The 22437-nt window shown below is 39.4% G+C and overlaps 1 protein-coding gene across 2 annotated transcripts; it reads right to left on the reverse strand.

The window, feature by feature from the left end:
- Positions 1–3609: 3609 nt before the first annotated feature.
- Positions 3610–22109, reverse strand: LOC132439281 (pancreatic triacylglycerol lipase). Of its 2 annotated transcripts, none has more exons than XM_060033549.1 (12): positions 22064–22109; positions 20674–20828; positions 19948–20070; positions 17888–18022; positions 15518–15629; positions 14148–14267; positions 13912–14031; positions 13276–13394; positions 11008–11137; positions 9797–9905; positions 8503–8667; positions 3610–3673 (listed from the first exon to the last, which is right to left on the reverse strand). In XM_060033549.1, the coding sequence occupies exons 1-12, from the start codon at positions 22107–22109 to the stop codon at positions 3610–3612; spliced, it is 1398 nt and encodes a 465-aa protein (XP_059889532.1). The 2 variants fall into 2 exon arrangements, with proteins under 2 accessions (XP_059889532.1, XP_059889533.1); XM_060033550.1 differs by having other exon boundaries at positions 20659–20828.
- Positions 22110–22437: the final 328 nt, after the last annotated feature.

Consider the following 22437-nt stretch of genomic DNA (forward strand, 5'->3'; position numbering starts at 1 on the left):
CCCGCGTACCGCAAAAAAAAAAAAAAAAAAAGGCCAGAGTCTGGAGCCTGGGTTGACCCCTTGCTGTGAAAAGCCTCCTGACACCTGACCTGTTCCTTCCCCAGCCCCAGGCTTCCCCGGGTGGAGAAACAGTTTAGATGATGACAGACGGATTGTGAAAATGGTCACAGTTCTTTACCCCCTCCCCTTTCTGAAGCTGCCCTTTGCCATGTGATCTTGCAGCTTCTTCCAACAATAACTGGAGTCTATTACGCCACCACCTGAATCTGGGCTAGCTGTGTGACTTGGTTTGGCTATTAAACGTGATGGCAGCAACATCTTGGAGCAGCTCAAATCCAGCCGACCCCTAAGTATGTGAGAGACCCAGACAGGATAAGCTGCACTTCTGACTCAACCCACTCTGCAGACTGCAGACACATGAGTGAATCCAGTCAAGACCAGAAGAAACACCCAGTTAACCTGGAGATTTGTGAGCAAACCTGTCTAAAGCCAGCGAGTTTAGTGATGATTTGTTATGCAGCAGCTAACCAATACAGAAACTCAGCTCAGCCAGGCCTGGGATTCAGAGAGAGCAGCTCTCATTGCACTCACTGTCGCCATTCTCGGGTACACAGAATCAGATGAGCGTCTATTCTTTTCTAAGACAGTGAGAAAACTCCCACGTCTGTCAATATACACTGTGCTCTAATGCACTGGCTCTTGTTTAAATGCCCTGAGGGATTTAATTGGACAAAGCCCCTAGCAAGACTGGGGTCTAAGCTGCTTCTCCTTTAAAGCCTCTTCGACGAGTTCATTCACTCCACACTAGATGGAAAGATTCCTGGGCGAGGCTGTTAAATAAGAATAACAACTGAAATATGTTGAATGAACTGATATCCTGGTCAGATTCAGGGAATTAAGGCGGGACTCATGTGCCTGCAAATCTGTGGATCTCTTCTGAAAATGCGACTTCATTTCCACCAGACAGCTTTCCTGTCTTCAAGATGTATGACTCCTTGAAAGTCACAAAGGTGAAGAATGAGGTTGCCAGCCATTATCTGCCATGTCCACACATCCAGATGGAGCCGAGTAGCTGCCTTCCTCTAGCCAGTCAGCTCTGTCCTTGTTTTCTCCTTCAATTTCAAGTTCACAATGTATAAATGTCTTGTCATCTTGTAAGAGAACGATCTTGTAAATTTGAGGGGAGGAGTAGGTTGGCTCAAGCTGGGTTCTAGCAGCCCCTTAATTCCAAAGAAGTGTTTGCCCTGAAAAAGCTGTTTTCTAAGTCTTTTTCACAGCCTGGACACTCACCTGCATTCGTTTGAACCACAGCTCTAAATATCCCTTGAACTGGTTGAATGTCTCCCTGTGTTTGTAGTAACAGAAGTGGGGGGGTGCAAAACTTTGCCTTATCATCAGTCAACCATTGACTTCTTTCATTTTCTTTCATCAGAGATGCCCTGTCTGTGGGATGTGAATTCAGGTTCTGAGTGTAGCTCAGACTTCCCAAAGTCCTTGAGGGCCGTTGGTAGATTCCACCCGTTCTTGTGGGCTGGCTAACAAGTGAAAGTCTCAGGGCAGACAGACCCTGGTGCCAACTGGGGAGAATTAGGCCCAAAAGTCTGCACCCTCTATAGGGGGGCCTGGGAATTTCCAGAACAGCCCCAGCTTTCAGGATCCCGGAGTACCTGAAAGTTCTGGGCCAAGTAGAGCAGGATTTAGATCAAGAAATGGATCAGAACTTGCATTCCATGCAAGTACCAATTGGACTGATTTAAACCCCAAACATGGGTCAAGTCACTGCCCTTCTCAAAGCCCTTTGGGGGTCTCTGCTCATCACTTAGAGAATCTTCCATCATCTGATGGTCATGGACCTTCAGAAGCAGGCACTGGGTCCCCCTTTTGCTCACAGTGTGTTCTTCGTGCCTAGCAGAGTGCCTTACACACATTAGGTGCTCAACATGTGCTTGTCAGAGCAATAAGTGGTCAATCGAGCCCCATCTGTTCCCATCTCCCATGACTCCCCTCTCTGAACATGGTCTACAACATGTAACACACTGCAGTTTGCCAAACACTCCATGCTCAGGTACTATACTTTTGGACAAGCTGTCCCCTCTATTGGAATGCTCACCCCTGGTCTTATTTTAGGCTCCCCTGAATACAGAGTCTGAGATAAGGGCTTGGGTGCAGAGAGTTTATCTGGGAAGTGACTCTAGGAAGCACGAGTAAGGGGAGTGGAGAGTAGGAGGAAAAGTGTTACTGGGGATTGACTCTGCTGCGCAATCTGAACCACAGAGAGAAAATGTCAGAATTGTTCATAGGATGGGTACCTGGGGCACAGGCTACCCTACCCTTGGCCCCCTACACTCCTTGGGGAGGCTTAACCCCCTTTTCTTTCCCTTTACTTACTTTATATAGCCTTTCTCCATCCTACCCCTGCTCTCAACCTCTCTCCCCAAATCAAATGCCAACGCTTCTTTCCTCCCAGGATAGTAACTCATACTTCCTGACACTGTTTCATGACTGTTTCTTTGTCCAGCTCCCTCATCAGACTACAACCTCCTGGAGGGTGAGAAATGTATTTTATTTATTTTACATCCTTCTTGCCAACAGCAGTCTCTGGAATATAGTAATGGGGGCTCCATAAATGTTTGTTGAATTAAGTAATGTATTTAATTCAGTTCCAAAGAGGAAATGACCAAGCTGGTGTCATTTCCAGAGAAATCCAAAAAGGAACAAGGTGGGACACTGTGGTGGCCACAGAGGTGTGCCGCTCAGATCCCTTCAGGAAAACCTGCTGCAGGACCAGAGATGACTGGCAGCCCAGCTGCCGCCCCTTGGATCCGCGGGGCACTCACACAGAGGCCACGCTGCTGCCGGCTGCATCAACCCATGGCTGAGCACGGCATGGGTACAAGAGCCCGTCTACTCCTGCCTGAAGTAGGATTCCTGCCAAGGGTCACCTTCCCTTGGGGACTCCCCATCGACCTGGCCAAGACTTTCTCAGACATTTGCTGAGGGCTGGGGCTCTTCCCACCCAATCTTTCCTTCCTTTCCCCTCTCATGGGTGTTAGACCTGCACTGAGGTCTGAAGTGTCTCCTGCCTACTCCTGCTCTCTCCTCTTTCATCCATCACAGACATTTCCCTGGCGTCTGATTCTCAGAGGGCCCAACTGACACAGACACAGAAATAGACATGGCCAAGGATTTGAAAGAGAAAAGTTCAGATTAGAACTGGAGACTCCCTATGTGTCAATCCTCCTGAGATGTCGATTAAAGATGATGGAAAAAGTGGCAAAGGTGGGTACTTATCATGTGTGCCCACCACCAACAAGAGGGTCACTTTGGACCTGGAAGCCTGCCTTAAGTGATCAGAATGACATCAGTAATAGTAATGGGCATGACGTCAGTATCAAGTAAACAATATTCCCAAGTTCAAATGCCAGGTAACATGTAGCAAAATTCAACAGTCATTTGTGGGTTTTCAGACCAGCTCCAAATATTGGAACTTAATCACATTATCCAAACATTTCATTGGAAATAATGGACATGATGGCAAAGAAAGGAATGTAGTGCTTCACCACTAGATTTTATTAGCAGTAAGATTCAGTGTTCACATGTCAGCAGCTCCTAACACAGGGTGAGGGTAAGCAGAATATCTTCCCTCACAGTTTCTTGGCTACAGAAGTTGAACCTGGGGAGAGAAAACAAAAAGTCAGCTCTTCCTGACACACAGTTGGTGTGTGGAGTTTGATGACAGCCCTTCCTTCCCCTCAGGCTGAGTGAGTGGCACACTCTGTGCCCCAAACTAGACACTGGCCAAGTGAATACCTCTTGGGTATAAAGGACTGCATTTTCCTTTCTAATTTTATCCCATGGCTATGCAATAGCAGAAAGAAGAGGTATCATTGGACACGCCAGAGGACACGGAGGGTCCATCTGTCACATCCCCAAAGCACCTACTAAACACGGCACACCGTCAGTGAATGCACCTGAGGAAGAGTAGGGTCAGCGGCATGACAAGAAATCAGCCAGAGTAAAGATCCTGAGGTCCTGGTGTTACAGTGGTTAGGCATTCTTATTTTAATTCAGTATTGAATTGAATGACTAATTTACTCATTAAGACTGAGCAATACTTAGGAGGCTTTGGAGCTAACGTTCTTTAATAAGATACAGAAGCATATATAAAGTGCCTGGCACATAAAAAATGCTCAGAAAAATGCTCTTTTCTCTTCATCTTCATTTTCTTCTCTGTAATCTAATGGCTAGCCGATGTGCAAATAGCAAATTAAAGAAAGGTTAGGGGCAGGACAGGAACAAAGATGCAGACGTAGAGAACGGACTTGAGGACATGGGGAGGGGGAAGGGTAAGCTGGGACAAAGAGAGAGTAGCATGGACATATCTACACTACCAAATGTAAAATAGCTAGCTAGTGGGAAGCAGCTGCATAGCACAGGGAGATCAGCTCGGTGCTCTGTGTCCCCCTAGAGGGGTGGGATGGGGGGGTGGGAGGGAGATGCAAGAGGGAGGGGATATGGGGATATATGTATACGTATAGCTGGTTCACTTTGTTATGCAGCAGAAACTAAAACAACAAGGTAAAGCAATTATACTCCAATAAAGATGTTAAAATAAATAAATATTTTAAAAAAGAAAAAAATAAGAAAAATATTGGACAAGATGAAACTCAGTGCAAATTAGTGAAGGACTTTGACTAAAAGCTCCCTCTCATTTGATGGCAATCCGTAAGTTAATGTTGTTCTTCATTTTTCCCATTAGAATATAATAAATTAAAATACACCATCAAAAAAACCCCTAATATTGAAAAGGGTCACAAGAAGTGAAGGGCACACAGTATATATAAATAAAGGTGATCTGAATTTCTATTGTGGTAGTTAAGGATTTGCTGAAGTCAGATTTCCTGCACATGAATTCTGGCATTGAGCTTTCACTGAATTATCTGTAAAATGGGGATAATAACAGTACTTATTTCCCATCACCACAATCAAGAGAGTAAACATATCCATTATTCCAAAATTTTCCTCCTATCCTTTGTAATCTCTCCTTCCCATCCCTTTCCATCTTCCCTTTCCCCAGGCAACCACTGGCCTACTGTCGTTATAGACTACTTTGAATTGTGTAAAATTTTATATGAATGGAATCAAAGGTGTATGCACTCTTGTTTAGCTTCTTTCATTCAGTATAATTTTGTTCAGTATAATTATTTTGAGATTCATCTATGTTGCTGCATGTATCACTAGTTTGTTCCTTTTCACTGCTGAGTAGTATTCCATTGTACAGAAGACCACAATTTGTTTATCCATTCCCTTGTTGGTGGACTTTCGGTTATTTCCAGATTTTGACTATTGCAATAAAAGGTAATATGAATATTTATGTACAAATCTTTGTATAAATATATGCTTTCTTTTCTCTTGGGTAAATACATAAAAGAGAAACACAGCTGAATTTTAGGTAGGTGTATGTTTGGCCTTTTAGGAAACTATCAAAGAGTTTTCCAAAGTGGTTGCATCATTTTACATTCCCATCAACAGTTATATGAGAATTCAAGTTTCTTCACATCCTCACCAGTGCTTGATATTGTCAATCTTTTAAATTTTAGCCATTTAAATAAGTTTATGTTGGTATCTCATTGTGGTTTTAATTTGCATTTCCCTAATAATTAATAGAATACCATTTTCTGTTCTTTCACTTCTAATCTATTTGTGTCTTTATATTTAAAGTACATTTCATGTAGGTAGCATACGGTTGTGTATTGAGTTTTTAAAATCCAGTTAAACAATCTCTGCCTTCTAATTGTCGTATTTTAATTTAATACATTTATTGATACGGTTATTATCTTGCAAGTTGTTCCCTATGCTGTTTTTCCCCCTTTTTATGCCTTAAAAAATTCCATTTAACCTCCTTTTTTGGCTTATTAGCTATAGTTCTTTGTTTTACTATTTTAGCGGTTGCTTTAGAATTTATACCATATACTTTTAACATCACATTTTACCTTCAAGTGGTAATATTTTAATTTACATATGGTATAAGAACATGATAAGAGTGTGTTTCCATTTCTCCCTCCTACCTAATGCCTGATGGCATTGTTCTCATATATTTTACTTATACACGTTATAACAGCCCCTCCCCCAAATATTGCCATTACTTTTTAAACTGTCAATTATTTTTAAAGACTTAAATAACCATATTTTAAAATCTCATACGTTTCCCAACGTAGTTGCTATCTCCTACGCTCTTAACGCCTTTCTGTAGATTCTTTTACAACCAGAATAACTTTCCTTTCTCTGAAGACTTTCCTTTAACATTTCTCATGGTGTTGATGGGTTGGTGATGAATTCTTTCAGCTTTGATATGTCTGAAGAGTCTTTATTTCATCTTTTCCTTTGAATGATACTTTTGTGGATATAGAATTCTAGGTTAACGGTTTTTTCCTTTCAGTACTTTAAAGATGTTGTTCCACTGTTTTCTCACTTGCATTGTTTTTTATGTGGAATCTGCCTGTAATTGTTATCTTTATTCCTCTGTAGGTAATGTGTGTTTTTTCTCTGGCTGCTTTTAAGTTTTCCTCTTTATAACTGGTTTCGAGCAGTTTGATTTTCATGTGTGTTGGCATAGTTCTCTTCATGTTTTTTGTGGTATCACTTGGATCTATATGTTTACAGTTTTCACTATGTTTGAAATTTTTGAAGCCATTATTTCTTCAGATATATATTTCTCTCCTTCCTCCTTTGGAGTCTTCAATGAGAACTATATTAGACTTCTTGTTATTTCACAGATCACTGATATTCTTTTCATCAAAAATTTTTTTTCTCTCTGTGTTTCATTTTGGATACTTTCTATTACCTCTTCAACTCCACTAATCTTTTCTCTCACAATGTCTAATCTGCTCTTTCATTTCAGATATTGTAGTTCTCATCTCTAGAAACTCAACTTGGGCCTTTTTTCTATATATAGGCCATACCTCTACTGACCTTTTTAAACCAATGGAATACAGGTTTACTAACTGTTTGAATCTATGTCTGCTATTCTAACAGTTGTGTCGGCTCTGGTTTGGTTTCAATTGATTGATTTTCTCATTATAGGTTGTGTTTTCCTGCTTCTTTATATACATGGAAAACTTTCATTTAATGTCATATATTGTGGATTTTAGCCTGTTAACTGCTGGATAATTTTGTATTCCTATAAATTTTCTTGAGCTCTGTTCTGGGGTGCAGTTATTTGGAAACAGTTTGATCCTTTCAGGTCTTGCTAATTCTAGGCTAATTTTTTTTCCCACTACTGAGGGAAGACCTTCTTAAATACTCTACCCAACATTTCCTGAATTATGAGCTTTTCTGGTCTGGTTGGAGGAAACAAGTACTGTTCCCAGCCCTGCAAGAGTACTGGGTACTATTCTCTCTAATCCTTTCAGGTGGATACTTCACAGACCTTGGCTAGTTTCCTCATATATATGTGCTGATCAGTCCTCTGCTGAATGTTTAAGGAAATTGTCCAGCTCCCTGAGATTTCCTCTCTGTAGCTCTCTCCTCTCTGGTCCTCTGTCCCGTGAAGTCCAGTTGCCTTGGATTTTTTGGATTCTTAGTTCTGTTTCTTCAACTCAGGTAGTTTACTGGGTTCTGCCTGAACTTTTCCTCTTTGTGTGACATCCTGGAGACTCTTTCAAGGCAGTAAGCCGGGACAATTTGAAGACTCTACCTTTTTGTTTCTTATCTCTCAGAGATCACTTTCCTTTGTTGCCTAATGTTCAGAGTCTTGAAAACTGTGGTTTGATTATATTTTGTCTGAATCTTTGTTTGTTTCAGTTGGGAAGGTAAATCTGGGCTCTTGTTACTCCATCTTTGCCAGAAGCAGAAGTCTCCACACTGGACTTACATGAGGACTGAACGATATGACGGCAGAAGCAGCATAGCACCGTGCCTCAGAATTTGGCTTTATACTCAAAACACTTGGGCTGGTATTGGTATTGTTATGATTATCATCATCATCATCACCTCATTGCTTCTGGTAGTTCACTCTGGTAAATATCCGTTGGTTCACACACACTTTAGTCTTGATTAGAACCAAGGGTTGACCTTTGTCTTCACTAAAAGGACTAATGACACAGGACAATCTATTTGTAGTCCTTGATAAGTTAAGTGTTTTCTCGGTAATTTAAGTGGCAATTTGGTGAACCCAGGAAGCTTGGGGAAGATACACATATTAAGCACACACATAGCACAAGGCACAGCTGCTAAATGAACTCTTTCTTTTCACCTTAGGATTGTGAAGCCAGATTCTCATTCTAACACTTGTATCCGATCATACAACAGTCAGCTACAAATCTATCAAAGTTGTTTTCCTAAAGATGTACACTTTCTTTTAAAGAAACAAAAGGTATTAGGAAGCAGTGGTGACTGAGATATAGGAGAACCACTGTAGGTGACTTAAAGTTGTCTTTCAATGGGAGTAGAATTATAAACGTGACTCAATGATTCAAATCTCTTTGGATTTTTATTACTTACACTTTTCCATCATTGCGTTCCACACTGATCTTGGATGCTCCCACTCTGGGTCGAGTTGGGTTGATCACGTTATTGTACCAAATAAATTTAACCTTCTGCACATCTCCAACTTCCACATCTGAGTCAAATTCATTGGAATGAATACTGTCTGGTTGGAGAATGCCCCTTGGGAATGAAGAAGTTAATAAAAACATACATGAATATACATAAACATACATATAAATATACACATACATGTTTCTAAAACCAGTTAACAATGTATCTCTAGTAAGATGATTGATAGTACATTTGTGAATCTAATGGTTAAATAAGTGTAGACATGTATGCCAACTCAGTGGTAGTTCATTTGCCATCAATATCTCATATTACTTTGAAGTCATCCTTATTTTCATAAAACTTCAAACATGTTATAGTCACAATCCTCCCACAATTTAATAAATGATGACATCATTATATCATCCTTTTCCAGTTGTTTTGTGGGTAGAATAATTATTTAGTGATTATAAATCATGCATCAAAATAAACATCTGTGGTTTTCTCAGGAAATAGCAGAGAAAACATTTAGAAACAGAGTTCTAAAATGTATTAAGGTACAAGGGTGAAATAGTCTCTTCCCTTTAATGACACATGGCAGTACTGTACTTCTGAAGGGGTTCAGAACAAGTCTCCCCAGAATGTGCCACTTTGGCAGGTGGACTATTTTGAGCTGAAGGAAATCAAGACCCAGCAGACTCAAGGATAACTTTTACCTCTCCCTTAACTGCCTAAAAGAATTTAGATAGAAGGCCTGGTTCAGGAAGGGAACTATCACCTGAGATAGCTACAAGGAATATGGGCTAAGTGTGCTAGGCTGGCGGGGAGCTCAGCTGGGCCTGGAGATCAAATTCCTCTCCGTGTCCTGTTGTCTCTGCCTGTCATGGCAAACCTTTGTGCACCAAACCTTTGTTCTTCCCATCTTACTGTGGATCGTCTTTCTCCCCTTTGAAGTTCCAGACCCCTGTCCCTTCTCCTTAGCTCAGAATGGCATATAAGCCTCAATTGTCTCACTGCCCGTGGGTCTCATATTCTTCTGGGACCCCCATATGTACATAATTAAATTAGTTTTTCCCCCTGTTAATCTGTCCTATGTTAATTTGATTACCAGACCAGCCAAAGAGCCAAGAAAGGTAAAGGGAAAAATCCTTTCCTTCCCTATATTCCCATATAGTAATGAATAAACTCTTATGTCCATGACATACATTGTATGTGTGAAGTATTCCAACATTGAAGGAGCTTAGAGTAGTAGTTTACTCACTTGAAAATTTCATACTGCTTAGAGTTTCCTCTATCTCCAAACAAAGAAACTAGTATGTGTCCTCTAACCTTCTTTCCAGACAGTGTGACAGCCACCTTATACCTCCAACCTGCAAGGGGGAAATATTTGCAAACTATCAGCTTTTAGGAAAATTATTCTGGAAACAGGCTAACTTGGATTCCACTACTGCTGAATTTTGAATAATTTTTGTATGGTTTTGGTAGTTCTTCTAATCAAATAGTGATGGATATTCCTTTAACTAAATGTTCAGAGGGCAGACATTGGGGGAGGGGAGGAACACAGACCCTTTCCAAAGTCAAAAGATTTCAAGCCAAGGGACTAAGTTATATATTTTGTTTTCAATTTTTTTAACCTAACAATTTATTCTTGAACATTATAAGAACTTTATGTTAAAAGATAATGGAAAAATAATAGTGTGGTATTTTCATCAGTTTATTTCTTTTTACAGATCACAAAATTTTAGAGTACTGTCATCTTTTTGTCTAAATAATCTATATTTATCTTTAACATTCTATAATTCAACTTTTCATCACCATTGGAATTGTATTAATTTATGGTAACCATTTTATGGTACTAGTCAATAGTGAACTACAATTTTTTGCCATTTAGAGCTAGCCTGGGCCAAACTGGGAAGGGGATAAAATTTAGCTTTAGTTTTTACAATGCAGCTAATAACCCTATTGACTCCCATCCAAATAGTTTTCCTCCTCTATTACCCAGAAAAGAAACCCAGGGTCTGTCCCCAAGTCTCACCATTCCTGCATTCTCTGATTCCCATCACACATGGAGTCTACAATCCTAATATCTCTGGAATCTGTCACCTCCTTTCCACTCCCACAACCTCTGCCATCTCTCTCCTGGGTTGCTTTTCTGCTTGTAAAAACCTCAGAATTTTGCACAGTGAAACTTTTAATAGAGTATGAAGAGGCTGGAGCAGAAGAAGCCTCCTGAATTCGGTACCAGAATCAACTGTGAAGAAATTTATTTTTGCATCATTGATAATTCAGGCCCTAAACTCTGTTCTGCCACCCAAATTGGCATGTTCACATTGAGCATGGCATTGATGTGTTTTTCCATTTTGGGGAGGAGTGTTTAAAACTTTTGTACAGAAAAGCAATTTCACACATTTCCACTGGACGTGATAAGATACATAGTATTGAGAATTTAAGACAAATAAAATAGGGGCTTACGGGCAAAATTGCTGGCATCACCGGTGTTTAGATAAAATATCTGGCCCACTTCTTTGGTTTTCCCAGGAAATCTATCAGCATAATGACCCATCTGCGGGCAGCCTTCACTTGGACAGGGGAAGCACTTGTTCTAAGGAGAAGAAACAAATGATGAATGAGGAGGCTCTTTTTTTAAAAGTGTACCATCTTATTCCACGTGTTGAATTTTCAAATATTTTAAAGCCAATCGTCTTCTGATAGTAAAAGAAGACTTTAACAGTATCTCAACAAAGGTTAAAAATGTCTCATTATTTACAATTATAAGTCAGCAATTTCACTATTAAATAACATGACACTAACATAAATATTATAAAAATTAACTAAGAGAATTTATTTATTTATTTACATTTTAATCCTTTCTCTTTTGCCTCTCTAAGTTGTTCCGGTTGCCCCAAGACACCCATCTGCCTTTAGGTGGTTAGAATTTATTTTAGAAAAATTGCAAAAGAAAGAGCAGGAGGTGATAATCAGCTTCTGGTTCACAAAATAGGACTCACTGGGAGGACAATAGACTTAAAAGTCAAGCTTTTCTCAATTTTCTCTAGCTCCCACTTAGCATATCAAGTCTGGAAGATTCAGATCTCAGAATTCTTCCAGTGTGAAGGGAAGATGCTCTAGTTGGTCAGTCAGGCTTAGCCATGAGGTCTGGAGAAGATGGATATCATATAGGAAAATGTCCTTTTTTCGTGGGCCAAGAAACTGCAAGGAGAAGAGAAGGAGGGGGATGAACAGAGGCGGAGGCAGACGGACATAAAAATTCCTGCTATGAAAGGGCAAGGCTGCCCCACAGTAGAGGAAAGTGGTGAACTCCTGAATCAGCGGACCAGATGGGGAATGGGCTGAATCTCAGGGTCCGCATTCAGCAAAAGCTGAGGGAAACTGAGCCAGCCAGGAAGAAATGGCCAAAGCTCTCTGAGAGCATTGCCCAAGCCAGTAGCTTGGACATGCCCAGACATCACCTGCAGATGACAGCTATGAGCCCGTCAAGAAGGCAGACCCCCAAGCCTCCTCTCTGCGCTCCACACACACACTGACCACCACCACCATGATCACCTTGCCCAATACCAGCTTGGAGAGAGGTGGTCCGAAGGCTGAGAAATCTGCAAAACTGAGAATTGTTTTCCTATAGAAGTGTCTGAGCATCACTTAAAAAGACTGTTTATATTATTGAATCAGATTAAATTTTAACTGGATGAAACCTAAAGCTTCTGTGTTTGTTTGCTTTCCCCATTACCTAGAAAATACGGATTTGGGAAGAAAATAAAAATAAAGTTAGACCAAAGGGGGGGGGGGCATTCTCGTTGCATATGCAAGCTACATTGTGAATAAAATATGCACCCAGCCCCTCTCCCCTACACATAATAGCTAACATTTGTTGAACGCTAATTATTATATTTTAGGTTCTGGGCTAAGCAATTAAAACATGTTATCTTATTAAATCCTCCCACCAAATCTATGGAATCTACCATTTTATTTACATTTTGAAATGAAGGAAGTGCCTTAGAGAAGTTAAGTATTTTGCCCCGAATCATTCAACTATTTAATGGTAGAACCAGGAATCAGATCCTGTCTCTTCATTGCTAAAGTATATCTACTTGATAATTATAATTTCACCTAGCACGTTACTTGAAAATTTACATATTAAATAACATAGGGTATACATTTTTATTTGAAAAAAAATTATTGTGAAAGGAAAAGCAATAGTAAAAAAACCCCCAGGCAATTGATATGTCATATTCAAGATCAGATTTAAGGATCCCAACTTAGATATTTAGAGAATACCAAAAAAAAGATGGACACTCAAAAAAAAATCTTGGCAATTACGAGACTGCACAGAAATGTCCACATGCCCATAATCATATACCTTTATAAGGTTAACATTTAAAACAAGTTGTTCATGTTCATCAGCATCCTGCAACCATAGATCAGATTTCCATAGACAATTTTTGCACTTAGAATTACTTCCAAACCAAGTGTGAACATCTAGCTGACACATACAGAAGTGATAGAGAGCAAGGTAGATTTGGGATATTTCAGTGTACAAGCGCATTTCTCCAAAGTTCTCCAATGCTTTATCGCTATTAAAATAAACATGTATTATTGAAAGTATAAATCATGTGGCAGTCATATAGTAACATTCACTGAATGCATGTCACGTATAGTGAACCACACTGGTCATGAGAAGCGATGGTCACAAAATTCTTTAGGTGCAAGATAGAATCTACTTACTGCACTGAAAACGCTGTAAGAGGCACAAGGAAATCCAGCAAAGCCATCAGGGTTGAGGATGCTATCAGCATAATACTTGTAGCTTCTTAAGTGATTACAGGCCGCAAAGTTGCGTGTTCCTTTAAAATCAGACATGATTACACATCAGTGACAGATTTTATTTTTCCAAGTTAATGCCATGGTCAGAATACAGTTGTTGAACAGATTTTTCTAATTAGTGTGAACTCATGACAGTCACAGAACAAAATCATTTATGAAGGGTAGTTATGATTTGAGATGCAAGCAGAATTTAATATAATCTGTTTAAGATTATAATAGTTATGCCAGAGCTAAATGAAATGGAAAAATAACTCTAGGAGGAAAAGATTGGTCTGTAAGGGATAGGTATGACTGAGTAGTGAATTCTCTGAATTAGATCCTTGAAAAGTTGACTACAAATACACTTTCTTTCCTATAGTCTTCTCATGTCCACCTCCGCCAGTGAAAACCTGTATCTTGGGGATACAACTAAAAGTTCTTTGTTATAGAAAATGTGAGACCTGTACAATACCAAAATATTTAGCAAGTTTATCAAAAGGAAACACAGATTCACACCCCACCCCCAAGAAAATCTCTTCATATACATAATCATTGTACCTTCCCAGATCCCATCTATGTCAACAATCTGAGAGAGAGCATTCTTCTTACATCCGGGCATTTTCTTTCCTCCATTTGGAAAGAAATCTAGGTGGCCCACAACTTGGCTCATTCCAAAACCTGAGGAATTTTAAAATATGGGAAAGTTGATGTTAATGTAAAGACTCAAAACACTCTAAAACACTCTTATGTATAGACTCACAAAACACTCCAGGGGGACAAATTGAGGAACTCACCCAGGTTGGGGATTATGGGGGCAGCGTCTGTGTGAATTACATCCACAAATTGGGCATCGCTGGGGTCCAATCGGACTAATTCAGGTGTGCCCTCAAAGCACGGTTCTGCTGGATCCAACCCTAAAATAGATAGGATGCGTCATGTCAGTGTCTATCAGTGGACATGCATGTTCACCTTTCTCTTTAGAGACCTGAGTGCAGCTTTGGTGGTAATCATGAGTAATGCGTGCAAAGAAATAAGCTGGTTCTTCCCTATCTTACCAATTTCTAAGGGAAATCTGTGTCTAATTTACTATTTGCATTAAAGTGAATTTTCCTCAAACCATGGAATTTGGCCCTACTTACGGATGCTTAAGTCATTGGGACAATCCCTGTCAATAGCACAGTTACAACAGAAGAGCCAGACTCTGGGAAACACTGGACTCCTAAGAGATTTTCAAGCTAAAAGAGTTCCACCTATACTATAAAGTCCTGTGAGGGCAAGGATCTTGGCTTTCACAGTCACTGCGACCACAGCTTGGCAAGTGCCTGACTGAGCAGGCTCTCATAAGCATTTATGGACTATGAGAAAGAATGTTCTCTCCAGCAAGTTAAAGAGATATCCCAGACACCCCCACCGATGCAAATGTAACCAACTTATCCAAAGTATTAAAAAAGAGAATCAGGGGGTCAGAGACAGGGGATTTGGGAAGAACATAAAGAAGGGAAGATGCAAGAATAAAGTAATCATTTCCTGAAATAGTCACTTCTCAGATCCAGGATAGCAAAGTCTTTCTTATAAAGTTACAAGGTTGTTGTAGGACCTGGGTATCCAACATATGACTCCATTGGCTAAAGGCAACCAGTCTGAGATTTGTAAAATCATATTTTTTATCTAATTAGCAGCATGTAGCCCGGGCAGCCCAGGACACCCAGACTATCTGTCCCCACCACTCTCGGGTTGTGGTTCATGAGGACTGGACTAATTATCAATTGCTATGAAGCAGAATATAATTAATGATACATTTTTGAGCTCTTTGGGTTTAATTCTATTGCTTCTATTATTTATGCCATTTCTTCTATTCACCAAACTCATACTTTGTGAATACCCGACAAAGAGAAAATAGATATGAATAAGACATCCAGATGTTCTTAATTCACATTTTAGTCACATGCAGTATTTATATGTTAAACAGGGCTCTGTAGACTAAAGATTGGTATTAATAACAAATTCATAAGGTCTCAGAACGCAGCGATTTCTCTGATCATGTGATCTAATTCGGAAAATGTGAAAACTTGTCTCCTCAGGTAAAAGCAGGTCTGTGCCAAATTTCTGTCCTTTTAGACCCCGTATAGGCTTCATTTAGTCCAACTTTGCAGCTTTGACCAACCTGTGATACGTCCAATGGTCCCATTTGTCCTCCTTCCTGACTCGCCAGCAGCGTGGGCACCTAGACTGTGGCCAATGACGTGGACCTTGGAAGGTGAGTATTCAAATGACGACTGTTGGAAAGAAAACTTCTTCAGAATGTTTTCAAACTAGCAAAATTCACGATGGGCAGAAAAGAGAACGCTCTGAAAACTCAATTTTTAAGAAGAGAAGCTTCTCCTTTAAAGCAGTCAATTTTCATGGATTTTTCTTTTCATTTATCACGAGAAATGGCGATGGTGTAATGTTTAAACTGGTGGAAGTAGTGTTCTCTTTTATTGTTCTACTACGTAGAGGGGACTCTTGATGGATATCAGGACTTGTTACCCAGAGGTGGTGAAGCAGTATTTGGATTAGAAAGTAATGATTATTCTTCAATAAATGGTGTTGTGAAAACTTGACAGCTACATGCAAAAGAATAAAACTGGACCACTTTCTTACACTATATACAAAAATAAACTCAAAATGTATTCAAGACTTAAATGTAAGACCCGAAACCATAAAACTCCAGGAAGAAGCATAGACAGTATATTCTTTGACATCCATCTTAGCCATAGGTTTTGGATCTGTCTCCTCACGCAAAGGAAACAAAAGCAAAAATAAACAAACGGAACTACCTCAAACCAAAAAGCTTTCGCACAGTGAGGGAAACCATCAGCAAAACAAAAAGGCGACCTACTAAACGGGAGAAGATATTTGCAAATTATATATTTGGTAAGAGTTTAATATTCAGAGTGGACAAGGGACTCACGTAACCCAATATAAAAAAACATAATCTGATTTAAAAAATGAGGCGAGAACCTGAATAGACATTTTTCCAAGTCAGACATACGGATGGCCAACAGACATATGAAAAGATGCTCAACATCACTAATCACCAGGGAAGAGCAAATCAAAACCACAATGAGGTACCACCTCCCACTTGTCAGAATGGCCATCATCTAAAAGACAACAGATAATAAGCATTGGCGAGGATGTGGAGAAAAGTGAACCCTCATGTACTATTGGTAGGAATGTAACTTGGTAGAGCTACTGTGGAAAACAGTAGGGAGGTTCTTCAAAAAATTAGAAATAGAACTTCCATATGGTCCAGCAATTCCACTGCTGGTTATTTTTCTGAAGAAAATGAAAACATGAATTCCAAAGGATATATGCACCCTTATGTTTATTGCAGAATTGTTTACAATAGCCAAGCAATGGAAAAAACCTAAGTGTCTGTCAATAGATGAGTAGATAAAGAAGATGTGGTACAGACATACCATGTTTTATTATGCTTTGCTTTACTGTGCTTCACAGATATTATGTTTTTTGCAAACTGAAGGTTTGTGGCAACACTGCATTGAGCAAGTCTATCAGCACCATTTTTCCAACAGTATTTGTTCACTTTGGGTCTCTGTGTTACATTTTGGTAATTCTCTCAATATTTTAAACTTTTTCATTATTATAATATTTCTCATGGTGATCAGTGACTTTTTTTTTTTTTGCGGTATGCGGCCTCTCACTGCTGTGGCCTCTCCCGTTGCAGAGCACAGGCTCCGGACGCGCAGGCTCAGCGGCCATGGCTCACGGGCCTAGCCGCTCCGCGGCATGTGGGATCTTCACGAACCCATGCGCCCTGCATTGGCAGGCGGACTCTCAACCACTGCGCCATTAGGGAAGCCCAGTGACCTTTGATATTACTATTGTAATTGTTTCGGGGCGTCACAAACTGCACTCAAGTAAGATGGTGAACTTAATCAATAACTGATCTGCCAGCTCCACAAACCAGACATTGCAATACATATTTTGGCACCTGAAATTAATAGAATATTGTGTGTCAACTATACTTCAATTTACAAAAAAAAAAGAAAAAGAAAAAAATTAAAAAAGAATAAAAGAAAAGAATAATGAAAGCAATTACTTAAGCACTTTCAGGTTTAACATTTTGTAAGTTTTTAGTTACCAAATCAGGTTAGCTTGTCATCATTGTGCTTCTCTTAAAAAAATAAAAACAAACAAACAACAAAACCTCTACTTTAATCTTCAGGTTGACATTATCATATCAACTCGGCTTAATAACTGGTAAAATTAAAAGAACTAATGATGGAAATCAGTAGAAACAACCTACCTGGTTGCTTGAAAAATAGCACTTAAAAATCAGTTTATTCACCTTAGTAGGCATATTGATGAAGCCCAAATCTAGATTTTTTTTTGCATTTTTCTTTTTAATCAAGGAGAATGCCCACTCTAAGTAGAAAAATACTTTACCAGTTATCATACATACAGCAATTATTCTGGAAGAGAATCCAGAGAGCAATGTGCATGGGCTTTTGTATAACCCAGAGGTAGTTACCTCAAGAACGTCAACGAAATACGCCACTTCTGCTCCCACAATCCGGATGTTCTGTGAGGCTTGTGTGTACCCAGTTCGTGAGCCACTTTTCCAGTCCACACAGATGCAGTTCACACTTTCCACTTTAAACAGGTTCTGATGGAAGAGACACAATAAATAAGTAAATAATTCAACATCTTTCCTAATTACTAATTAACACTCTTGAAGACCAGGATAAATTCCCTCCTTGACCTACACAATATCATGCTCGCTTTTTAACCCCAAACCAATAAACAAAACTTTTAATCTGTTATGGTTATGGAATCCTTTTTAAAGCTTAACATTGGCTCCAAACTAGAGATTTGGCCATAGTGGGAACTGGATTCTTGGGATTTCTACAGCAACAGATGCATAGACATTTGTTGCAGGGAAAAGTGTATAAAATATGGTACAATGGGTTGTCTCATTAGAGCATCATAAACATCACAAGACATTGTCCCTTACTAGATAGCACCTCAGGGCATTTCATTGCCTGTCTTGTTCACTTCTGTACCCTCAGTGCCTGGAAAAGTTCCTGGCACATAGTAGGCACTCAGTAAATATCTACTAAATAATAGAATAAATGAAAGACTATGTTAGGACCCTTTAAATATAGGTATTGAAGGCAAATGAATAAGCTTCTCCATGATGGAAATACTAATCAAAATTTTTGTGCGAACACGTTTTATTGTACATGACTGAAGTTATTTCACATAAAAATATAAACTTTCAGATATCTGCTGGAAGCCTTTTTGCGTGGGGGTCAATGATAGTTTCATGAATGCTAGATCTGGCAGGAATTTTATTTATTTGAGTATTTATTTATGCATATCCCCACCTGTTTTCCAAGAAGAATTTGAGAATGCAGCAATATTAGAAACCATCTCCAATTGTTTCATTTTACAGATAGAAAAATCCAAAGAGGGGAAACGATTTGCTAGTGTCCTGGTTAGCTAAAGATAGAATCAGAACTTGAATCTACTGCATTTAACCTTCTAATTTAATGTACTCATTCCTCCATTATAATGCCAAAGCCAAGTCAAATGCAAGAAAAACACATCTGCTTTCGGATCTCAGAAATAAATTGTATACGCATATCTGAAAATCTACATACCTTTTGAGCTGAGAATCATTTATTTATTTTTTCTTCACTGTAGTATAGAAATCTATTACTACCCTCCCTTCTACCCCAGCCCAATAATCATCATCTATAAATTATTTTCGAAGACAAGTTGTGGTTTTACTGATTATTTTTAAACTTGTGTAGTTAATTAGCCCCTTCATTTTAACTGTCTTCAAGATCAGTCAAAACTCTCTGGAGTTAACTCAGATCAGCCTTTGGCTTGAGTCACAGGCAGGCCTGAAATAAGACCTCTAAAGAAATGATTGCATCTTTGCGCCACAGCTGGCCACAAAATCTTGATGAAGAAATGAATCAATGACAATGTTCCTTAAGCACTAGCAGTTACTGGAAAATTTATTCTGTTTGATTTTCTGTCTTTTAATTCTTCATTATCACAGGGCACATAGCCAAAGGCAAATTTAAGAAAATAGGATCACTACTGCTGAAACAACAGAAGCCAGAAATGAAAATCTACACAGTTTTCTTAGCTATTGCTACCATAGGAGATAAAAGAGTAGCAAGGGAAAATAATTAGTTTGGGCAAAATGAGTTATCTTAGTTCTTCACACAGAAATCAAAGCCTATTGAAGAGACTAAAAGCTATTGAAAATGCAACAAATGTTGCATCAGTATGGCAACATCCGTTGCTAAAATTTAGAAATATCTCTGTATTAGTTATTAAATAATCGCTACCCAGAGCCACCAAATGCCTGCCAGCCTTGCTACTCTGACTGTCCCAGGTCCCCTCCACCCCGTGTCACCTCCTGGACCTCCTCTGGGAACCCCAGGCCCAGTGGGGTCAGAGGATCCTCCAGCCTCATGGTGGCAGGCATCTGTCCTGCCTGGGTAGGGCCTTGCCTTCTCTGTTGTTAATTATCACTCTGGAAACAAACTTCCCTTAAGAGATTTACAGTCTCACCTTGCAAATGTTGTGCAGCCAGCTTTCTTCTCCCTTGTCTATGAATCCATGAATAATAAAGACAGTTTTTCTATTTGTTTTGAAATTGGAGTCTGTGATAGTAGATGGATCTGCAACGAGTTTCTATTTGGGGGAGAAAAATGTTTAATGTCAAGTTTCTGAAAATATCAAATAGAACTGTTACGAGGAGGGAAGTGGCAGATGGGAGAAGACTCCTGGGACTTGGGATCCTTGTGAGTAAGGATTCTCTCGTTACAACCAAGCTATTCGCAATTATCACCAAGTCGATACTTTCCAGATGTCATGACATTTTTGCATTTGCTCTACTTGGGGTAATATGTCTGCTATAATATTGGTGGTAGGGTCTTGTCTCCACCCAAAGGAAGGCTATGTACATGTGTGTGCGTGTTTTATAGATACAAAGTATGTTGGGAGGTTATACATAATACTTAGAGATTATACATATGTAATATCCATATTTAGAATATTGTATTAAATGGTACCATAGAGGTAGAATAAAAATAATATCAAGTAATGGATACTTTAAACAAATTATCAAACAAACCTTTTATAAACAAGTTATATAAAATAATACGGTCACTGTGCTAACAGTCTACAGAGGTGCAAATTCCACTGTCTGATTTGTTCTCTTTAGAAGACAAAATTCAGTATCCTTATTACATAAAACAGATGAAACTTAGTTCTGAAAACCATGAGTGTTCTTACTTGAAAGTTGTCTGGGTTCTCGTTAGTGTATAGGAGGAAACGAGTGTTGACATCTTTTGGAGACCAGGGCAAGATTTTGAGGGGTCTTTCTACAATTCCTGCCCAAGGGGAATCATCACTGAAGCAACCAAGTCTTTCATAGCAGATTTCTTTTCCTGCAATCACCCAGAAATGTTAGTTTCACCAGGATGTTCTTTTTGATGGTCTCTCTGACAATACATGAGTTAAACTACATTTTGTGGCATATTTTCTTCCTCCACATCTTCAAACACCTTCCTTTATACACACTCACAAAACAGCTTCAACAGACAACATCCCAGCTAAAGACGGGCTGCTGCTTCTCATTTCCACTATGTAGGACCGTCTCACTCCCCTTCTGTCTCTGTCCAGTCCCATGCTAGGACTCATTTCAGCCTCTCAACTCAGATGTCTTCTCTGGGCCCTTGGTGCCCAAGAAGGGAGCAGTCTGGTGTCCCCAGGTCTTGGTAGTAGGGGATGAGGCGCTTATCTCCTCGTAAACATCTTCTGGCATTGGGCTTTGGGTTGAGAGCTTAAGTTTCGTGCAAATGCCAAAACTTTACGTCTCTCCCTGGGTGAGTATTTAGGTCTCTGACCTATATCTGAGGGGCATCCTGGATTCTTGTGATGAAGAAGCTGCCCACAAATAATCAAACAGAAAACCCGTGGTCTGACACAACTCTGTGCTTGAATGTTAACCCATAAAAGAACAACACAAAGGAAGGGTTCTCCAGGGGGATAAAGTTTCCATTAATAGTGGGAGCAGGAATAGGAGGAGTAGTCGTTGTGGGCGCTGCATTCTCGATATGTGCCACGTGCCGGGCAAGATGATCTACGTGACTTATCACACCTAAGCCTCACAGTTACCCTACAACAGGGGTGGCATTATATGCCCAGTTCACAGATGAAGACAGTGAAGCACAGAGAGGTTAAGAATTTTACTCAGGGAAATACAGTTGTGGCTGATGGAACCAGGGTTCAAAGCTTACGCTTGACTCTGAGCTAGGGTTGCTAAATTTAGCAAATGAAAATACAAGTTAAGTTTGAGTTTCAGATAAACAATAAATTTTTATTATAACAATAACAATAAATTTAAATTTTCTTAACTTTAAATTTTATTTATTATAATGATAAATTTTATCATTTATATAACTATGTCGCATATTCTTCGTTTTACCTGAAATTCAACTTTAACTGGGCGTCTTAGCTTTTATCTGGCAGCCCTACTCCCAGTGCTGTGCTCCTAATCATGGATCTGTCCCCCTTGCTCTACTTCTCATCCTCATAGTAGCTGGAATTCAGGTATTGTAGCCCTTCTTCCAAGTATTGAGCAGCAATTCTCTTCCAGCATGACATAAATATTTTTTCTTACCTACTACTGCTCCCAGCAACAGCGAAAGTGTCCAGATTAGCAGCATCTAAATAAAATTTTAAAATATAATTAAGTCTGGCTAAGTAAGTTCTTAAAAGATTGGGATAATTCAAGTTCAGTTAGACCTCTGAGGGAAAATGGGTAAATTCGACTAAATTAGACCTGGTAAACATGTTCCAGACTCACCATGGCAGTTCTGTCAAGTTCTGCCCACAAGATAGCACCTAGAGGTCCTTTTATAGGCAAAGCTTATCTCTTTGAGCAGTTCCATGGAAAAGTGGCATGAAAAAAGAGGAGGTTCCAAGGATATATTTCTAATTTTAATCATAAATAAACCAAGATTGATAGAGTAGGTAAAGTTTTCCACAGTACTT

This window comes from Delphinus delphis, chromosome 16, assembly GCF_949987515.2.
Source record: "Delphinus delphis chromosome 16, mDelDel1.2, whole genome shotgun sequence".
NCBI classification, from domain to species: domain Eukaryota; kingdom Metazoa; phylum Chordata; class Mammalia; order Artiodactyla; family Delphinidae; genus Delphinus; species Delphinus delphis.